The sequence below is a fragment of the Schistocerca gregaria genome, chromosome 10 (genome assembly GCF_023897955.1).
Source record: "Schistocerca gregaria isolate iqSchGreg1 chromosome 10, iqSchGreg1.2, whole genome shotgun sequence".
NCBI classification, from domain to species: domain Eukaryota; kingdom Metazoa; phylum Arthropoda; class Insecta; order Orthoptera; family Acrididae; genus Schistocerca; species Schistocerca gregaria.
The window spans coordinates 125,511,239-125,525,863 of record NC_064929.1 but is presented as its reverse complement, the minus strand read 5'-3'; the positions used below and the strand labels follow the sequence as shown (position 1 = coordinate 125,525,863).

The 14,625-nt window shown below is 41.7% G+C and overlaps 1 protein-coding gene and 1 non-coding gene across 4 annotated transcripts in view; one reads left to right on the top strand and one right to left on the bottom strand.

Moving 5' to 3' along the window:
* Positions 1 to 14,625, top strand: part of LOC126293532 (zinc finger X-linked protein ZXDB-like) — a 119,853-nt gene that overhangs the window by 23,543 nt on the left and 81,685 nt on the right. For all 3 annotated transcript variants that reach the window (XM_049986799.1, XM_049986800.1, XM_049986801.1), the window contains exons 3-4: positions 1,534 to 1,634; positions 11,366 to 11,624. In XM_049986799.1, coding sequence (XP_049842756.1) covers positions 1,534 to 1,634; positions 11,366 to 11,624 — 360 coding nt within the window. The remainder of the gene's footprint in view (positions 1 to 1,533; positions 1,635 to 11,365; positions 11,625 to 14,625) is intronic.
* Trnaa-ugc (transfer RNA alanine (anticodon UGC)) lies at positions 817 to 890 on the bottom strand. The gene has a single exon. It is a non-coding gene; the product is annotated as a tRNA-Ala (tRNA).

The window sequence follows — 14,625 nt, the reverse complement described above, 5'->3', positions numbered from 1 at the left end:
TAGGGCATTTGTGTGATGCCCTTCGGTGATGAATGTAATATTTAATTCTTTCGTCAATAGATTAATACATTGTTATTGCCTGTAAGATGACATCCTGAAACATTCAAAATAGTAACGTAAGTGTGCTCCCTGAAACACACACAGAAATTGTGCCCTATCTGCCCAATATAATAGTCTTGGGAAGGCTCCCATTTCAACTCTGTTATGTTTATTAGTCTTTTTTTGTCAGACTTTTCTGGAGATATGAAACCAACTTTTCCTCCGTGCAAAAACCTACTTTCACATAGACCTTTTGAAATACTCTTGCAGTCATATCACGTAAGGTGCCATAGCACAGCGTGAGTCAGACTTAACCGACGTTTTTGACTTCAGTAGTTGTGAGTGAATCAGCAAAGTGGAGGCGCTTGCTTTGGGTCATTGTTTTCCTTACAGCAGGAGTTTAGTTAAAACAGAGAGATGGATTGTACAACATGTACATTTGTCATAGAGACATTCTTTAAAAATGCAAAATCTGTGACCACCACTCAGAGGAATTTCTGTCTCCAATTCGATGTTCCACATAATGGTGCAATTCTGACCCACAATACGATTTTGCTATAGGTTAAGAACTTTCGTGAGACAGGTTCTCCATTGAAGAAGAAGCCAGGAGGCCCTGGAAAGACGGCCACACCACCTGAAAACATTTATATGAAGCTGGTATCTGTACAGATACCATTGGTGATCTTGCAGCTCTGGAAGAATGAAATTACAATGAAATCAGATCTTTAGCTGCCTGCAGGCATTAACAAATATCTACGGGGACAGTTGAAAAAGGTGTGCCCCGACCGGGACTCGAACCCGGGACCTCCTGCTTGCATGGCAGATGCTTTCTCCGACTGAGCCACCAAGGACACAGAGGATAGCACGACTGCAAGGAGTTATCTCTGGCATGCTCCCCATGAGACCCACACTTCCAACTTTCTGTCCAGACACTACATTTGTTCTGCCCCTGCTCACCATACTCATTACTCGCAGCAGTCAATCTACCTATTCCCATACGAGTTTGAGCAATGTGAGTGCATCTGCACTGAAGAAGATCATTGCTGGTAAGCCTAATCTATATGAACTCATTGTAATTTCATTATTTGAGAGCTGCAAGATTACCAATGGTATCTGTACAGATAAGGCTTACTGGCCAACGATCTTCTTCAGTGCGGATGCACTCAGATTGCCCGAACTCTTATGGGAATTGGTAGACTGACTGCCAGACAATCATTCTTCCCATGTTCTGTACGTGAATGGAACAGTAAGAAACCCCATAACTGGTACAATAGGACATACCCTCTGTGAAGCACTTCACGTTGGTTTGCAGCGTACGGATGTAGATGTAGAAATGATATTGGCTCTCAGTTTACATTAGTCACTTTATACTACTTCTCTGTATACAGTTTGTTTCGCCAGTTTTCTATTGTGCAGTTCTGATTAGTTGTTGTTAAGTGTGCTGGTCATGTTTCACCATAGTGGCGATTATACTAAAACAAGTTTTCCATACAGGTGGGCCTGCAGCTTTAGCGACATGCAGCAGTGAGCCCAGTACTGCCGGAGCAAACACTGGGCCGTCCCCTGTACCAGAGACACCAGCTAGCAGCACACAGGTAAAGGCTTGTCAAGTGCTACTTTCTTTTATTTGTGGCTGGCAGTGGACTTGAAATGTTGCAAAGGATGGGTGGAACACGTTTAATTACTTCCAGTTTGATCTGCTGCTGTAGTGAAACATGAGAGATTCATCATCTCCAAGCCGTACTCCACATTAAAATTGCTACACCACGAAGATGACATGCTACAGATGCGAAATTTAACCGACAGGAAGAAGATGCTGTGATATGCAAATGATTAGCTTTTCAGAGTATTCACACAAAGTTGGCACTGCTGATGACACCTGCAACGTGCTGACATGAGGAAAATTTCCAACTTATTTCTCATACACAGACAGAAGTTGACCAGCGTTGCCTGGTGAAATGTTGTTGTGATGCCTCGTGTAAGGAGAAATGCATACCATCACGTTTCCGACTTTGATAAAGGTCGGATTGTAGCCTATCGCGATTGCGGTTTATCGTATCGCGACATTGCTGCTCGCGTTGGTTAAGATCCAATGACTGTTAGCAGAATATGGAATTGGAGGGTTCAGGAGGGTAATATGGGATGCCATGCTGGATCCCAACAGCCTCGTATCACTAGCAGTCGAGATGACAGGCATCTTATCTGCATGGCTGTAATGGATCGTGCAGCCACATCTCGATCCCTGAGTCAACAGATGGGGGTGTTTTGCAAGACAACAACCATCTGCACGAACAGTTCGACGACATTTGCAGCAGCACGGACTATCAGCTCGGAGACCGTGGCTGCGGTTACCCTTAACGCTGCATCACAGACAGGAGCACCTGCAATGGTGTACTTGACGACAAACCTGGGTGCTAGAGTGGCAAAACGTCGTTTTTGTGGATGAATCCAGGTTTTGTTTACAGCATCATGATGGTTGCATCCATGCTTGGCGACATTGCGATCAACGCACATTGGAAGCGTGTATTCGTCACCACCACACCGGCGTATCACCCGGCGTGATGGTATGGGGTGCCACCAGTTACACGTCTTGGTCACCTCCTATTCGCACTTTGAACAGTGGACGTTACATTTCAGATGTGTTACGACCCGTGGCTCTACCCTTCATTCGATCCCTGCGAAACCCTACATTGCAGCAGGATAATGCACAACCACATTTTGCAGGTCCTGTACAGGCCTTTCTGGATACAGAAACTGTTCGACTGCTGCCCTGGCCCGCACATTCTCCAGATCTCTCCCCAACTGAAAACGTCTGGTCAATGGTGGCTGAGCAACTGGCTCGTCACACAATGCCAGTCACTACTCTTGATGAAGTGTGGTATCGTGTTGAAGCTGCATGGGCAGCTGTACCTGTACACGCCATACAAGCTCTGTTTGACTCAATGGCCAGGCGTATCAAGGCTGTTATTACGGCCAGAGGTGGTTGTTCTGGGTACTGATTTCTCAGGATCTATGATCCCAAATTGTGTGAAAGTGTAATCACATGTCAGTTCTAGTATAATATATTTGTTGAATGAATACCCGTTTATCATCTGCATTTCTTCTTGGTGTAGCAATTTTAATGGCCAGTAGTGTAGATTTAGTACGTCGTCATAGTACCAACAATAAAGCCCTATTACCCACCTTGCAACTCAAGACTCACTGAAAATACTAGATTGTTAACTAAGTTATGGAATTTCAATTATTGCTGATGTTACCTAAGAATTAATCAGTTCTTCTTAACTAATAGGTAACAGTTTGTAGTTCTTAAAACTGACAATATTTTATACCTAGGTCTAACATTGCTAACATTAAACGTAATGTATTTCAGTCTACTGTTTCTTGCTCACGGTAACCAGAGCCATATTGAGGTGATCCTGCATCACTGGCAGTTTGCCAAACCTCCCCCTCCCACCCTCTTTAATGTAAAACTTTTTTTCTGCAATTTTTTCTTCGTAGATGTAGCCAATTCTACAGATGAAGCATTTCTGTAAAATATTACTTAAATGAACTCTAATGATGAAAAATACCACACTACAACAAGTTAAGTGTATCATTGTTATAATAAGTTACAAATTATATAAACTTTCCTGAAAAATTCAAAATAAAATAAAATCTATGTAATATTGTTGACGACATCTGCGGTAGATTGGTTTTAGTGTGGTGTGCAATGAAGAACAAATATTATTCACTCCTTATAAAATATTAATAGTATGGAAATTATTAATTAGAAATAAGAGAAACTGAGTCACAATTAAGAGTTAAGAAAATGTCCACCTGCGGGAATTGTGCTTTTATTATAATTTTTATTGCATTGCGTGAAGCAAAGTGCTGATTGTATCATTCTAATCGAGTTTAGTTTCTGTCTTGTATTTTGTAGCCAGGGTAGATAAATTTGGCAGTCTGGTTTCAATTCTTTCGACTTAGGTGAACCGAGATTATGTTACTGTAGGCAGAACTACTAACAATACCACAGAATGCTTATTCTTGAATATTTTTTATTTATACAGGACATTGTATGGGGGTAAACTTGGAAAAGTCTCATTCTATTCCTTAGTCAGCAGAAGTAAGCCAAAATCCAAGACTGTTGGTCGAATGGAACATTTACTTCTGTCTCTGATCACCAAACTTTTAGATCCTACATTACTGTAGCAAAGTGACAGCAAGGTCTGTCACGGAGGTCACAGGCAGAGTGAGTAGGAGTCTAACATTGAGGGTTTCATACATTAGGAATCAAGGTGCCACTGCTACATCAGTGCTGTAATGAGTCCCTTCCTTCACACACACACACACACACACACACACACACACACACACACAGGTGTGAGGTGATTCTACACGTAAAAAAGAAAAACCAAAAAAGTCCTATGAAGATGTTTCCAATTTTCAATCATTGCGGAACTGGAGCGAGTTGAAGAGTACACACATCCATGAATGATTCATGAAGACAGGTGTGAGTATTACTTACTGAAATGCCATGTAGGTGCTGTGGTGGACAGAATAATGATGGGACAGATGATTGATTCATCGTACAGGATGTTGTGGGGGTTCTCCAACAGATGGCAGTTCTGCTATGTTGAATCGAGGCAACCCCTGCCAAGAATACGCAGTGTGCAGTCGTGGGTTGGATCAGTCAGCAGTCATAAGGCTGTGCGCCTATCATGCTCCAGTCTTGTTTAACATGCTGCATACGTTCCACCTGTGCTGAATGCGCACATGTTGTTGTTGTTGTCCTCAGTCCTAAGACTGGTTTGATGCAGCTCTCCATGCTAATCTATCCTTTGAAAGCTTCTACATCTCTGAGTAACTACTGCAACCTATATCCATCTGAATCTGTTTTGTGTATTCGTCTCTTGGTCTCCCTCTAAGATTTTTACCCTCCACGCTGCCCTCCAATACCAAATTTGTGATCCCTTGATGCCTCAGATAATGCCATGCCAACCGATCCCTTCTTCTAGTCAAGTTGTGCCACAAATTTTGCTCCCTGTATTTTACCCCTGCCACCTTCAGAATTTGAAAGAGATCATTCCAGTCAACACTGTCAAAAGCTTTCTCTAAGTCTACAAATCCTAGGAACGTAGGTTTGCCTTTCCTTAATCTTTCTTCTAAGATAAATCGTAGGGTCAGTATTGCCTCACATGTTCCAATATTTCTACAGAATCCAAAGTGATCTTCCCTGAGGTCGGCTTCTACCAGTTTTTCCATTCGTCTGTAAAGAATTCACGTTAGTATTTTGTAGCTGTGACTTATTAAACTGATAGTTCAGTAATGTTCCCATCTGTCAACACCTGCTTTCTTTGGGATTGAAATTATTATATTCTTCTTGAAGTCTGAGGGTATTTGTTGTTTGCATTTGGGTACTGTAATGGCCATGCGTGTTCGACTGGGACAGAATACTGGAGACGTTTCCCTGATTGACAAACCACCTGTGCCAGGGTATTTCCTAGGCTTTTTCAACTGTTACATAAATCTGGAACACTACCCAATGTACAAGTATCATCAGAACATGAGGCTGTACAGTCAGTTGAGGAAAGGGGAGACGTTACTGAAATGTCACAACAGTGTCCCACCACCAGAACACGACACATTAGTCATTAGTCTGATAGCCCACAAATGCGAATGTAGTGCATATTACATTCTGAGGGTTTGTACCGAAGCAGTGTGCAGCCTATGGAACATCTTTATCCAGGCCACTCTGTCAACAGTCAAAATTTTGTGATTGGTTGGTTGTACATAGACACATCATGCAATAGACTTTATTTACAGCTGAGGCTCCATTTACACGCAACGGTATCATGAAAACCCACAGTTCTCATACATGGGTGATGAAGAACCGATATGACACTTGGGAAACAAGAATCAAAGTTTGATTCACAGTGAACGTCTGCTGTGGTATGATTGACGACCTGGTGGTAGGGACTGTGTTCCTGCCAGATCGTGTGACAGGCGCAGCAATCCACATTTCCTTATTGAAAACCTACCTGGACTTTTGGAAGACATAATAGTAGAGCAGCAGTGGAAAATGTATTTGCAACATAATGGATCACCTATTCACTGTACGAGCAGGTATCCCAGTATCTGGATAATGCAGATCCTCAACAGTGGTTTGGCCATGGTGGACCCATTAACTGACCTGCCAGATGACCTGATCCCATCCCATTGGACTTCTGTTTACAGGCCTGGTTAGAGGGGGATTTGTACACTATGAAAGTGGATACACATGAACTTGTCACTGGCATCACTATTGCTGTTGCCTTACATAAAGCCCGCCAATATGATGACCAATGTGCAGCACAACACACCCTCCAATGCTCTGACAAGTGCTCTAAGATGGGCGGGGGACTTTTTGAACATCTCTTATATGGTGGGTCAGTCATCTGTCCTACCATTATCCCATCCTAGTCGTCAACCCACTCCAGTTCCATGATGATTGCAAACTGGACACATGTTCAAAGGATTTTTTGAGTTTATTTCCATATGCAGAATCACCTCACTAATTGTGACATTCCTCCTGAATCAGATATATTGACACACACACACACACACACACACACACACACACACACACACACACACACACACACACACGAGGGATGTTTTGAAAGTGAGTTATGTCATTGTTTTTGAAAGATAAAAATGGTACACAATGTGAAACAAACAAATGTGATATGAATCCTCACCCTGTGCTGGTTCAATAATGGAATAGACGTCAGCAGAGTAGCAATGATGCATGTGCAGAACACCGAAGAAGAGAGATTTTGGCATATAGGGATGCCAAAATCATGCCATCATGGCAGACAGATGTGTACTGAAAATGTAATCGCCAGAAGTAGTGTGTGCTGTTATCCTGTTAGAGTGGACACATGGCGCTAGTGTGTCCATAATCCATGAATGTCTGATGACTGTGTACGCTAAAGAGTTCATGTCCTGTCAAATGGTTAGTCACTGGTGTTGCATGTTCAGTGAAAGAAAGTGTAGGTTGGAAGATAGAGATGGAAGTGGTTGTTCCTACACATCCACAAATCAAAAATACATTGTGTAGGACGTGGTATTAGTGGAGACACGTATGACAGTGTCAGAAAATTGCCCTATGATGTGATGGATTACCAAAAAGTGTGTGCAAGATAGATACCGATACCAAGAAACCTGACTGGAGTTCACAACAGAGCAAGAATGGGAACCAGGCTTCATCATGTGATGCCTTGCTTCAAATGGGAGAAATTGAATCACCTGTCACATGGGCCTTATCTCGCTCCAATGGACTTCCAGCTGGGCACACTTGGCACATCACTTCCAAACTAATGTTGAGGCAGAGCAGGCTGTGCGACAGTTCCTTGCATTGCAGGGCACCGAGTTTTACCAGAGTGGTTTATACAAACTGATTGCACACTATACCATATGTGCACTTTCATGGCGTATTTGGTTTTGGCAATGAAGTTTCCCCATGGAAAACAATGGCAAAATTAACTTTCGGGACATCCCTTTTACATACTCATACGTATGTGCATACATATACATACTTATGTGTATACTTATGTAAATATAAATATATATGTATGTACGCGTACACACACACACACACACACACACACACACACACACACACACACACAGATCAATATTCTCTGCTAAGTGACTGGCCAGTGTATTGGTAAGTAATAATCATCATGCTCAACAGTTGTGTATATAGTGGCAATGTCACAAGTCCTCAGTTGTATAGAAGCCACACATTTTGCTGAGAGTGGACTGATACTTGGTAAATAAGATAATTTGTCACCCAAGATCATGCCTTGTAATATTTTTATTTTATTTCCCCAGTGACTTGTATCGACAGAGTCTAGCTGCTGTCTTCCGATTTTCTGCAAATAATACAACATTGTGTGAAACATAAGAGCAGCACTGTCTACTTATAAAACAAAGGTACAACATTGGCTTGTCAAACACACAGAACAGAGTAAATAAAAAGTCCATAGAACTAGCAGTGTGCTACATTGTGGAGGTGAGTTTCCAATGGAGCTGTTACATCTACTGTCTGATGTGCAGTTCACAGGTAAAACAATTAAACCATAAGTCCTGTAGACCGTGTGTGATGTCATTATATTGTAACCGACATCTCTATCAGTTTGGTGGTATCCATTTGCAGGTGACTTGTGGATTGCTGTTGAGTTCATCTTGTAATATTTTCAGAAAAGGTTCTTATTACAGTGATGGAATCCTCTGTAGTGTTAGGTTGCGTGCAATAATATCTGAAAAGAAGTAATACAGCAGAACCTGGCTATAAAAACATTCAAAGGACCTTGAAAATTATTTTGTAAATGATTGCCGTTGTAACTGAGATTTGTATTTTCAGTCTGTTGTGTTGGCAATTAATTTATTTCACGTACAGTATTCACTCTTAAACTTACATCAATATAGAACACTACTGGCCATTAAAATTGCTACACCACAAAGATAACGTGCTTCAGACGAGAAATTTAACCGACAGGAAGAAGATGTTGTAATATGCAAATGATTAGCTTTTCAGAGCATTCACACAAGGTTGGCGCCAGTGGCGAAACCTACAACGAGCTGACATGAGGAAAGTTTTCCACCGATTTCTCATACACAAACAACAGTTGACCAGCTTTGCCTGGTGAAACGTTGTTGTGGTGACTCGTGTAAGGAGGAGAAATGCTTACCATCATGTTTCCAACATTGATAAAGGTTGGATTGTAGCCTATCACGATTGTGGTTTATCGTATCCCGACATTGCTGCTCGCGTTGGTCGAGGTCCAATGACTGTTAGCAGAATATGGAATCAGTGGGTTCAGGAGGGTAATACGGAATGCCGTTCTGTATCCCAACGGCCTCGTATCACTAGCAGTCAAGATGACAGGCATCTTATCCGCACGGCTGCAACGGATTGTGCAGCCACGTCTCGATCCCTGAGTCAACAGATGGGGATGTTTGCAAGACAACAACCATCTGCACGAACAGTTCGACGACATTTGCAGCAGCACGGACTATCAGCTCGGAGACCATGGCTGCGGTTACCCTTAACACTGCATCACAGACAGGAGTGCCTGCGACGGTGTACTCAACGACAAACCTGGGTGCACGAGTGGCAAAATGTCATTTTTTCAGATGAATCCAGGTTCTGTTTACAGCATCACGATGGTCGCATCCGTGTTTGGCAACATCGCGATCAACGCACATTGGAAGTGTGTATTCGTCATCGCCATACTAGTGTATCACCCGGCGTGATGGTATGGGGTGCCATTGGTTACACGTCTCGGTCACCTCTTGTTCACATTGATGGCACTTTGAACTGTGGATGTTACATTTCAAATGCGTTATGACCAGTGGCTCTAACCACCATTTGATCACTGCGAAACCCTACATTTCAGCAGGATAATGCACGGCTGCATGTTGCAGGTCCTGTACGGGCCTTTCTGGATACATTCTCCAGATCTCTCACCAATTGAAAACGTCTGGTCAGTGGTGGCCGAGCAACTGGATAGTCACAATATGCCAGTCACTAGTCTTGATGAACTGTTGTATCGTGTTTAAGCTACATGGGCAGCTGTACCTGTACACGCCATCCAAGCTCTGTTTGACTCAATGGCCAGGAGTATCAAGGCCGTTATTACGGCCAGAGGTGGTAGTTCTGGATACTGATTTCTCAGGATCTATGCACCCAAATTGTGTGAAAATGTAATCACAAGTCAGTTCTAGTATAATATATTTGTCCAATGAATACCCGTTTATGATCTGCATTTCTTCTTGGTGTAGCAATTTTAATGGCCAGTAGTGTATATGCAGTACTATGCTAAGTACTCCCAAAACCATTTTACTTAGGACTGAAGTAGTCAGTCATTTTACTCTGCTGTCTATATACCCAATACACACTTTCTAAATTACGTTCTATTTTCAGTATTTCATTTGCAGTTTCACTGCTGGCTCCCCTAGCTTCATAGAACATGTTCACAATTCTAAGGGCTTCTTAAGAGTCACTCACAGTAGAATGATTCTTGACTTCATTTACAATTTGATCTTCAGTGTGCACTTTGGTTGTAATAAGGTCATCATCTATTGTTGCATACATTTCAGAGTCGCACTGATCGAGAATAGAGCAGATGATTTCTGGCAGCAATGCAAGTAGTGGCTAATCACCAGCATCAGTGTCTTCAGCTTCGATGGCATTTATTCCTTCAGTTGTGGTTCCCACTCGGTGGAGTGGCCGCGGGGTTTGAGGCGCTCTGTCACAGATTGCATTGCCCCTCCCGCTGGAGGTTGTAGCCCTCCCTCGGGCAAAAGTAGTGTGTAAGTCTAATGACCAATGACCTCAGCAGTTTGGACCCTTAGGAATTCACACACATTTGAACCTTTTTTTTGTGATTCCCACATAGCGGAAATAGTTTTTTTTTAGGCTGTGACTCAGCTCCAAGCTTTGGTAATGCATCTGATTGCACCCATCATTGTAATAGAATAGTCCTGTTTTTTCTCAATGCACTGTTTCAGCAATATGAGCTTACAGTAGTGGCATTTCAGGCATCTAATTACTCCTTGGTCCATGGGTTGCAATAAGCTTGTTGTATTTGCAGGAAGTAAAACAATCTTAATGTTCTCCAAGATCTGGACAGTTGTCAACAAGAACCAGTATCTTCCTTTCCTGACTTCTGAGCTCCTGACCCCACCGCCTTATTTCAGCGTCGGAATTTTTGGAGGGCATATAGGATTTTTTAATAGCATCGTAATGCACTGGCAGATTTTTTAAGTGCTTAAAACACCTAGCATTCTTTGATTTAACTATCATTAGCAACTTTTTCTTCTCAGTTCCATCTGTATTAGAATAAACGAGCACTGGAAATTCGGGTTCGAGTCTTGGTCCAGCACAAATTTTCATTATCATCATTCCATTCTACAGCTCGTGGTTGTCCTTATTCACAACTGCGAATTCACATAATGTGTTTCACAACAGCTGTAGTCCCTGCAGCGGTTTTTCCTTTGGACAAGCACACATTGTAATCAGAATAACAGAAGCATTGCAATACATATCATATATATGACTTGCTTGTTGTTGGCTTTAAACTTTAACATGGTAGAGACAGGGGGTGTGTGTGGCCTGTATCTATCTATGGTCTGCGCTAAAATAGTAAACTAATGAGTAAGAAAGAGACATTATATTTTTGGCCAGTTAAGGGACAATTTTGTCCTCCAAAAGTAGCATTGTTGTGTTCCTAACAATGTGGAAATGAGGAAACTTATAAAGAATAATAATTTAGGTACTTTTTATTTATTTTCACAGCCAGGGGACAGCACAGTGAAAACCTCGCCTAGCAGTGTGACTGCTAGCAACAATAAAAAGAAAGACTTGCCTCAGCAAAACTCAGGGAAGAAGGTACTGGACGAACTGAACGTAACAAATGCCAACAATGTGCCAGAACTCGCGTGGGAAGACGGTGTCGATGCCGAGGCCGTAGATGACCCCGATCCACTGCCGGAGGGCGGCAGACCAGCTGCGAAGAGGCCGCCACCACCGACACATGGCGTTATTAAGTTGCCTGGTCAGTTGCACAGAGAGACATCACTTATTTGGTTGTTCCATGATGCTCACATCACCTTCAGATAAGTCTGGTATACCAACAGGATACAGTAACGGGACTCAAAATGAGATAATGAGTTGGGCAAGAAAATTTTTATTTATTTTATTATTTAATACAAAAGAAAATTCATTAAAACTGTGAAATTGCAAGGACACAAGAGCCTGGCATTACTTTCCTGTAGGAGTTGAAATTATGAGCTTAGTTCCCATGCTTGCAGAGAAATTATGAGCTTAGTTTCCATGCTTGCAGAAAAAAGATAATGAATTAATGATGAGTCTACCTTTTTGCAAGTATGCAAATTACTGTTTTGTTTTACCACCAAAACACCTCTCACCACAGTTGTGGCACCCTTTGTAGTCCTTGTCCTCTTTTTTATCATTTTCTTGAAATACATACATACAGGTTATATTTAGGTGAAAGAATATGATGCATCAGATTTTGTTGTCCTGCAAATTGTATGTGCACTTTTATCTTTTATTTTACATTTTGTGTGTCCTGTGACTGCCAATTGACTGCCAATCAAAATTGGCCACAGGTCTAAATTATGACCCATGCATCTGCAAACATGAAGAATGTTATAATATTGTTTGCAATAAATTTATTTTTGTTTATTATCCAATCCTTGTAATGTATATTCTGGTAAAATTCTTGTAATATGCTCGTTTTCGTCATTATCACGGCCGTATTTTCCTAGTTCTTAGCTGTGACAAGTTCATGTTATGTATCAACTGAGTACTTGTCTAGTTGAGCTGGGCCTGTGGACATCGATGAAAGTTTTGTGAAGCTTAGGTGTGACAAACTATTACGTGCGGTTTGTATATTTGTGGACTGTGTTTTGTATTTTGACAGTCTTCACTCATGTTTTCTCCTGTTCATTCCTTAATACTGCATCCTATTATGTTACCTGTGTCTTGGACACATGTTTCAGTGCAGTGAAACCTGAATGAGATTTTCACTCTGCAGCGGAGTGTACGCTGATATGAAACTTTAGTGGCAGATTAAAACTGTGTGCCGGACCGAGACTCGAACTTGGGACCTTTGCCTACCACGGACAAATGCTCCACCAACTGCGCTCCCCATGCATGACTCATGCCCCCGTTGGAAGGTAGGAGACAAGATAGTGGCAGAAGTAGAGCTGTGAGGACGGCGTGGATCGTGCTTGGGTAGCTCAGTTGGTGCAGCACTTGCCCGTGGTAGGCAAAGCTCCCGAGTTTGAGTCTCAGCCCGGCACACAGTTTTAATCTGTCAGGAATGTTTCACAGTGAAACCTGTTTGAATATTTTTAGCATGATGCAGCTGAGTCTGCAACTGTAAAATATAATTATATTAAATTAATTTCAGCCTCCAGTTGCATAAGCAAAGAAACCTTACCTAGGTTTCGACTATAATAATGTAGCCTTCTTCAGAAATGTCACAACACAAAATTAAAATAAAAACATGCCAGGCAAGACCAATATCTGACATGTTTTAATTTTAATTTTGTGTTGTGACATTTCTGAAGAAATTAAAATTAAAATATGTCAGGCAAGGCCAATATCTGGCATGTTTTAATTTTTATTTTATGTTGTGACATTTCTGAAGAAGGCTACATTATTATAGCCTAAACCTAGGTAATGTTTCTTTGCTTATGCAACTGTAAACTGAAATTTAATATGATTCAGTGAAACATGTATTCAAACAGGCGGAGTTCCAAAGTCACAAATGGCGGTGGTTTGGCTGTAGTGAAATGCACGCTGCAGGGTGTCTGGCTGAGAGCTGTCCGTGGAGTAACCGGTTTGTAACAGTTGGTTGCGTCACAGTGATGCCAACTGCTGCTCAGACTACTGCTGGAGATGTAGTACAATTCACCAGGGCCGTACGGCAAACACGACCGTCCTCCCTCTCGATAGTGCCGCATGGCTGTCCGGAGCCCGATCTTCTTGCGACAGTACTGTCTAGGGACATTTGAGTATGCTGTTTTTTAAATCCTATGCCTGTTACTACGTCTTTTATAGTGTTGTCCCTTTTAGTTGCTGTTTTAACCTTGTGACTCGCGGTGCATTCCTAACTTAGTCTGGGCGCTAGTGACCATTGAAGATGTGCGCCCTAAAACAAAAAAAAAAAAACAAAAACAAAAAAAGTTGTTGACGGAAAGTCGTCGAGTAAAACAGGAGTGATTTCTGCCGTTCTCCAAGGTAGTGTTATAGGCTCTTTGCTGTCCCTTATCTATATAAACGATTTGGGAGACAGTCTGAGCAGCCGACTTAGGTTGTTTGCAGATGACACTGTCGTTTATTGACTAATAAAGTCATCAGAAAATCAAAACAAATTGCAAAATAATTTAGAAAAGATATCTGAATGGTGTGAAAATTGCCAGTTGACCCTAAATAATGAAAAGTGTGACATCATCCACATGAGTACTACAAGGAATTCGTTAAACTTTGGTTACACGATAAATCAGTCTAATCTAAAAGCCGTAAATTCAACTAAATACCTAGGTATTACAATTACGAACAGCTTAAATTGGAAGAAACACATAGAAAATGTTGTGGGGAAGGCTAACCAAAGACTGCGTTTTATTGGCAGGACACTTAGAAAATGTAACAGATATACTAAGGAGACTGCCTACACTATGCTTGTCCGTCCTCTTTTAGAATACTGCTGCGCAGTGTGTGATCGCTATCAGATAGGACTGACAGAGTACATCGAAAAAGTTCAAAGAAGAGCAGCACATTTTGTATTATCACAAAATATGTGAGAGAGTGTCACAGAAATGATACAGCATTTGGGCTGGACATCATTAAAAGAAAGGTGTTTTTCATTGTGATGGAAACTTCTCATGAAATTCCAATCACCAACTTTCTAATCAGAATGCAAAAATATTCTGTTGACACCAACCTACATAGGGAGAAATGATCACCACGATAAAATAAGGGAAATTAGAGCTTGTACGGAAAGATATTGGTGTTCGTTCTTTCCGCAC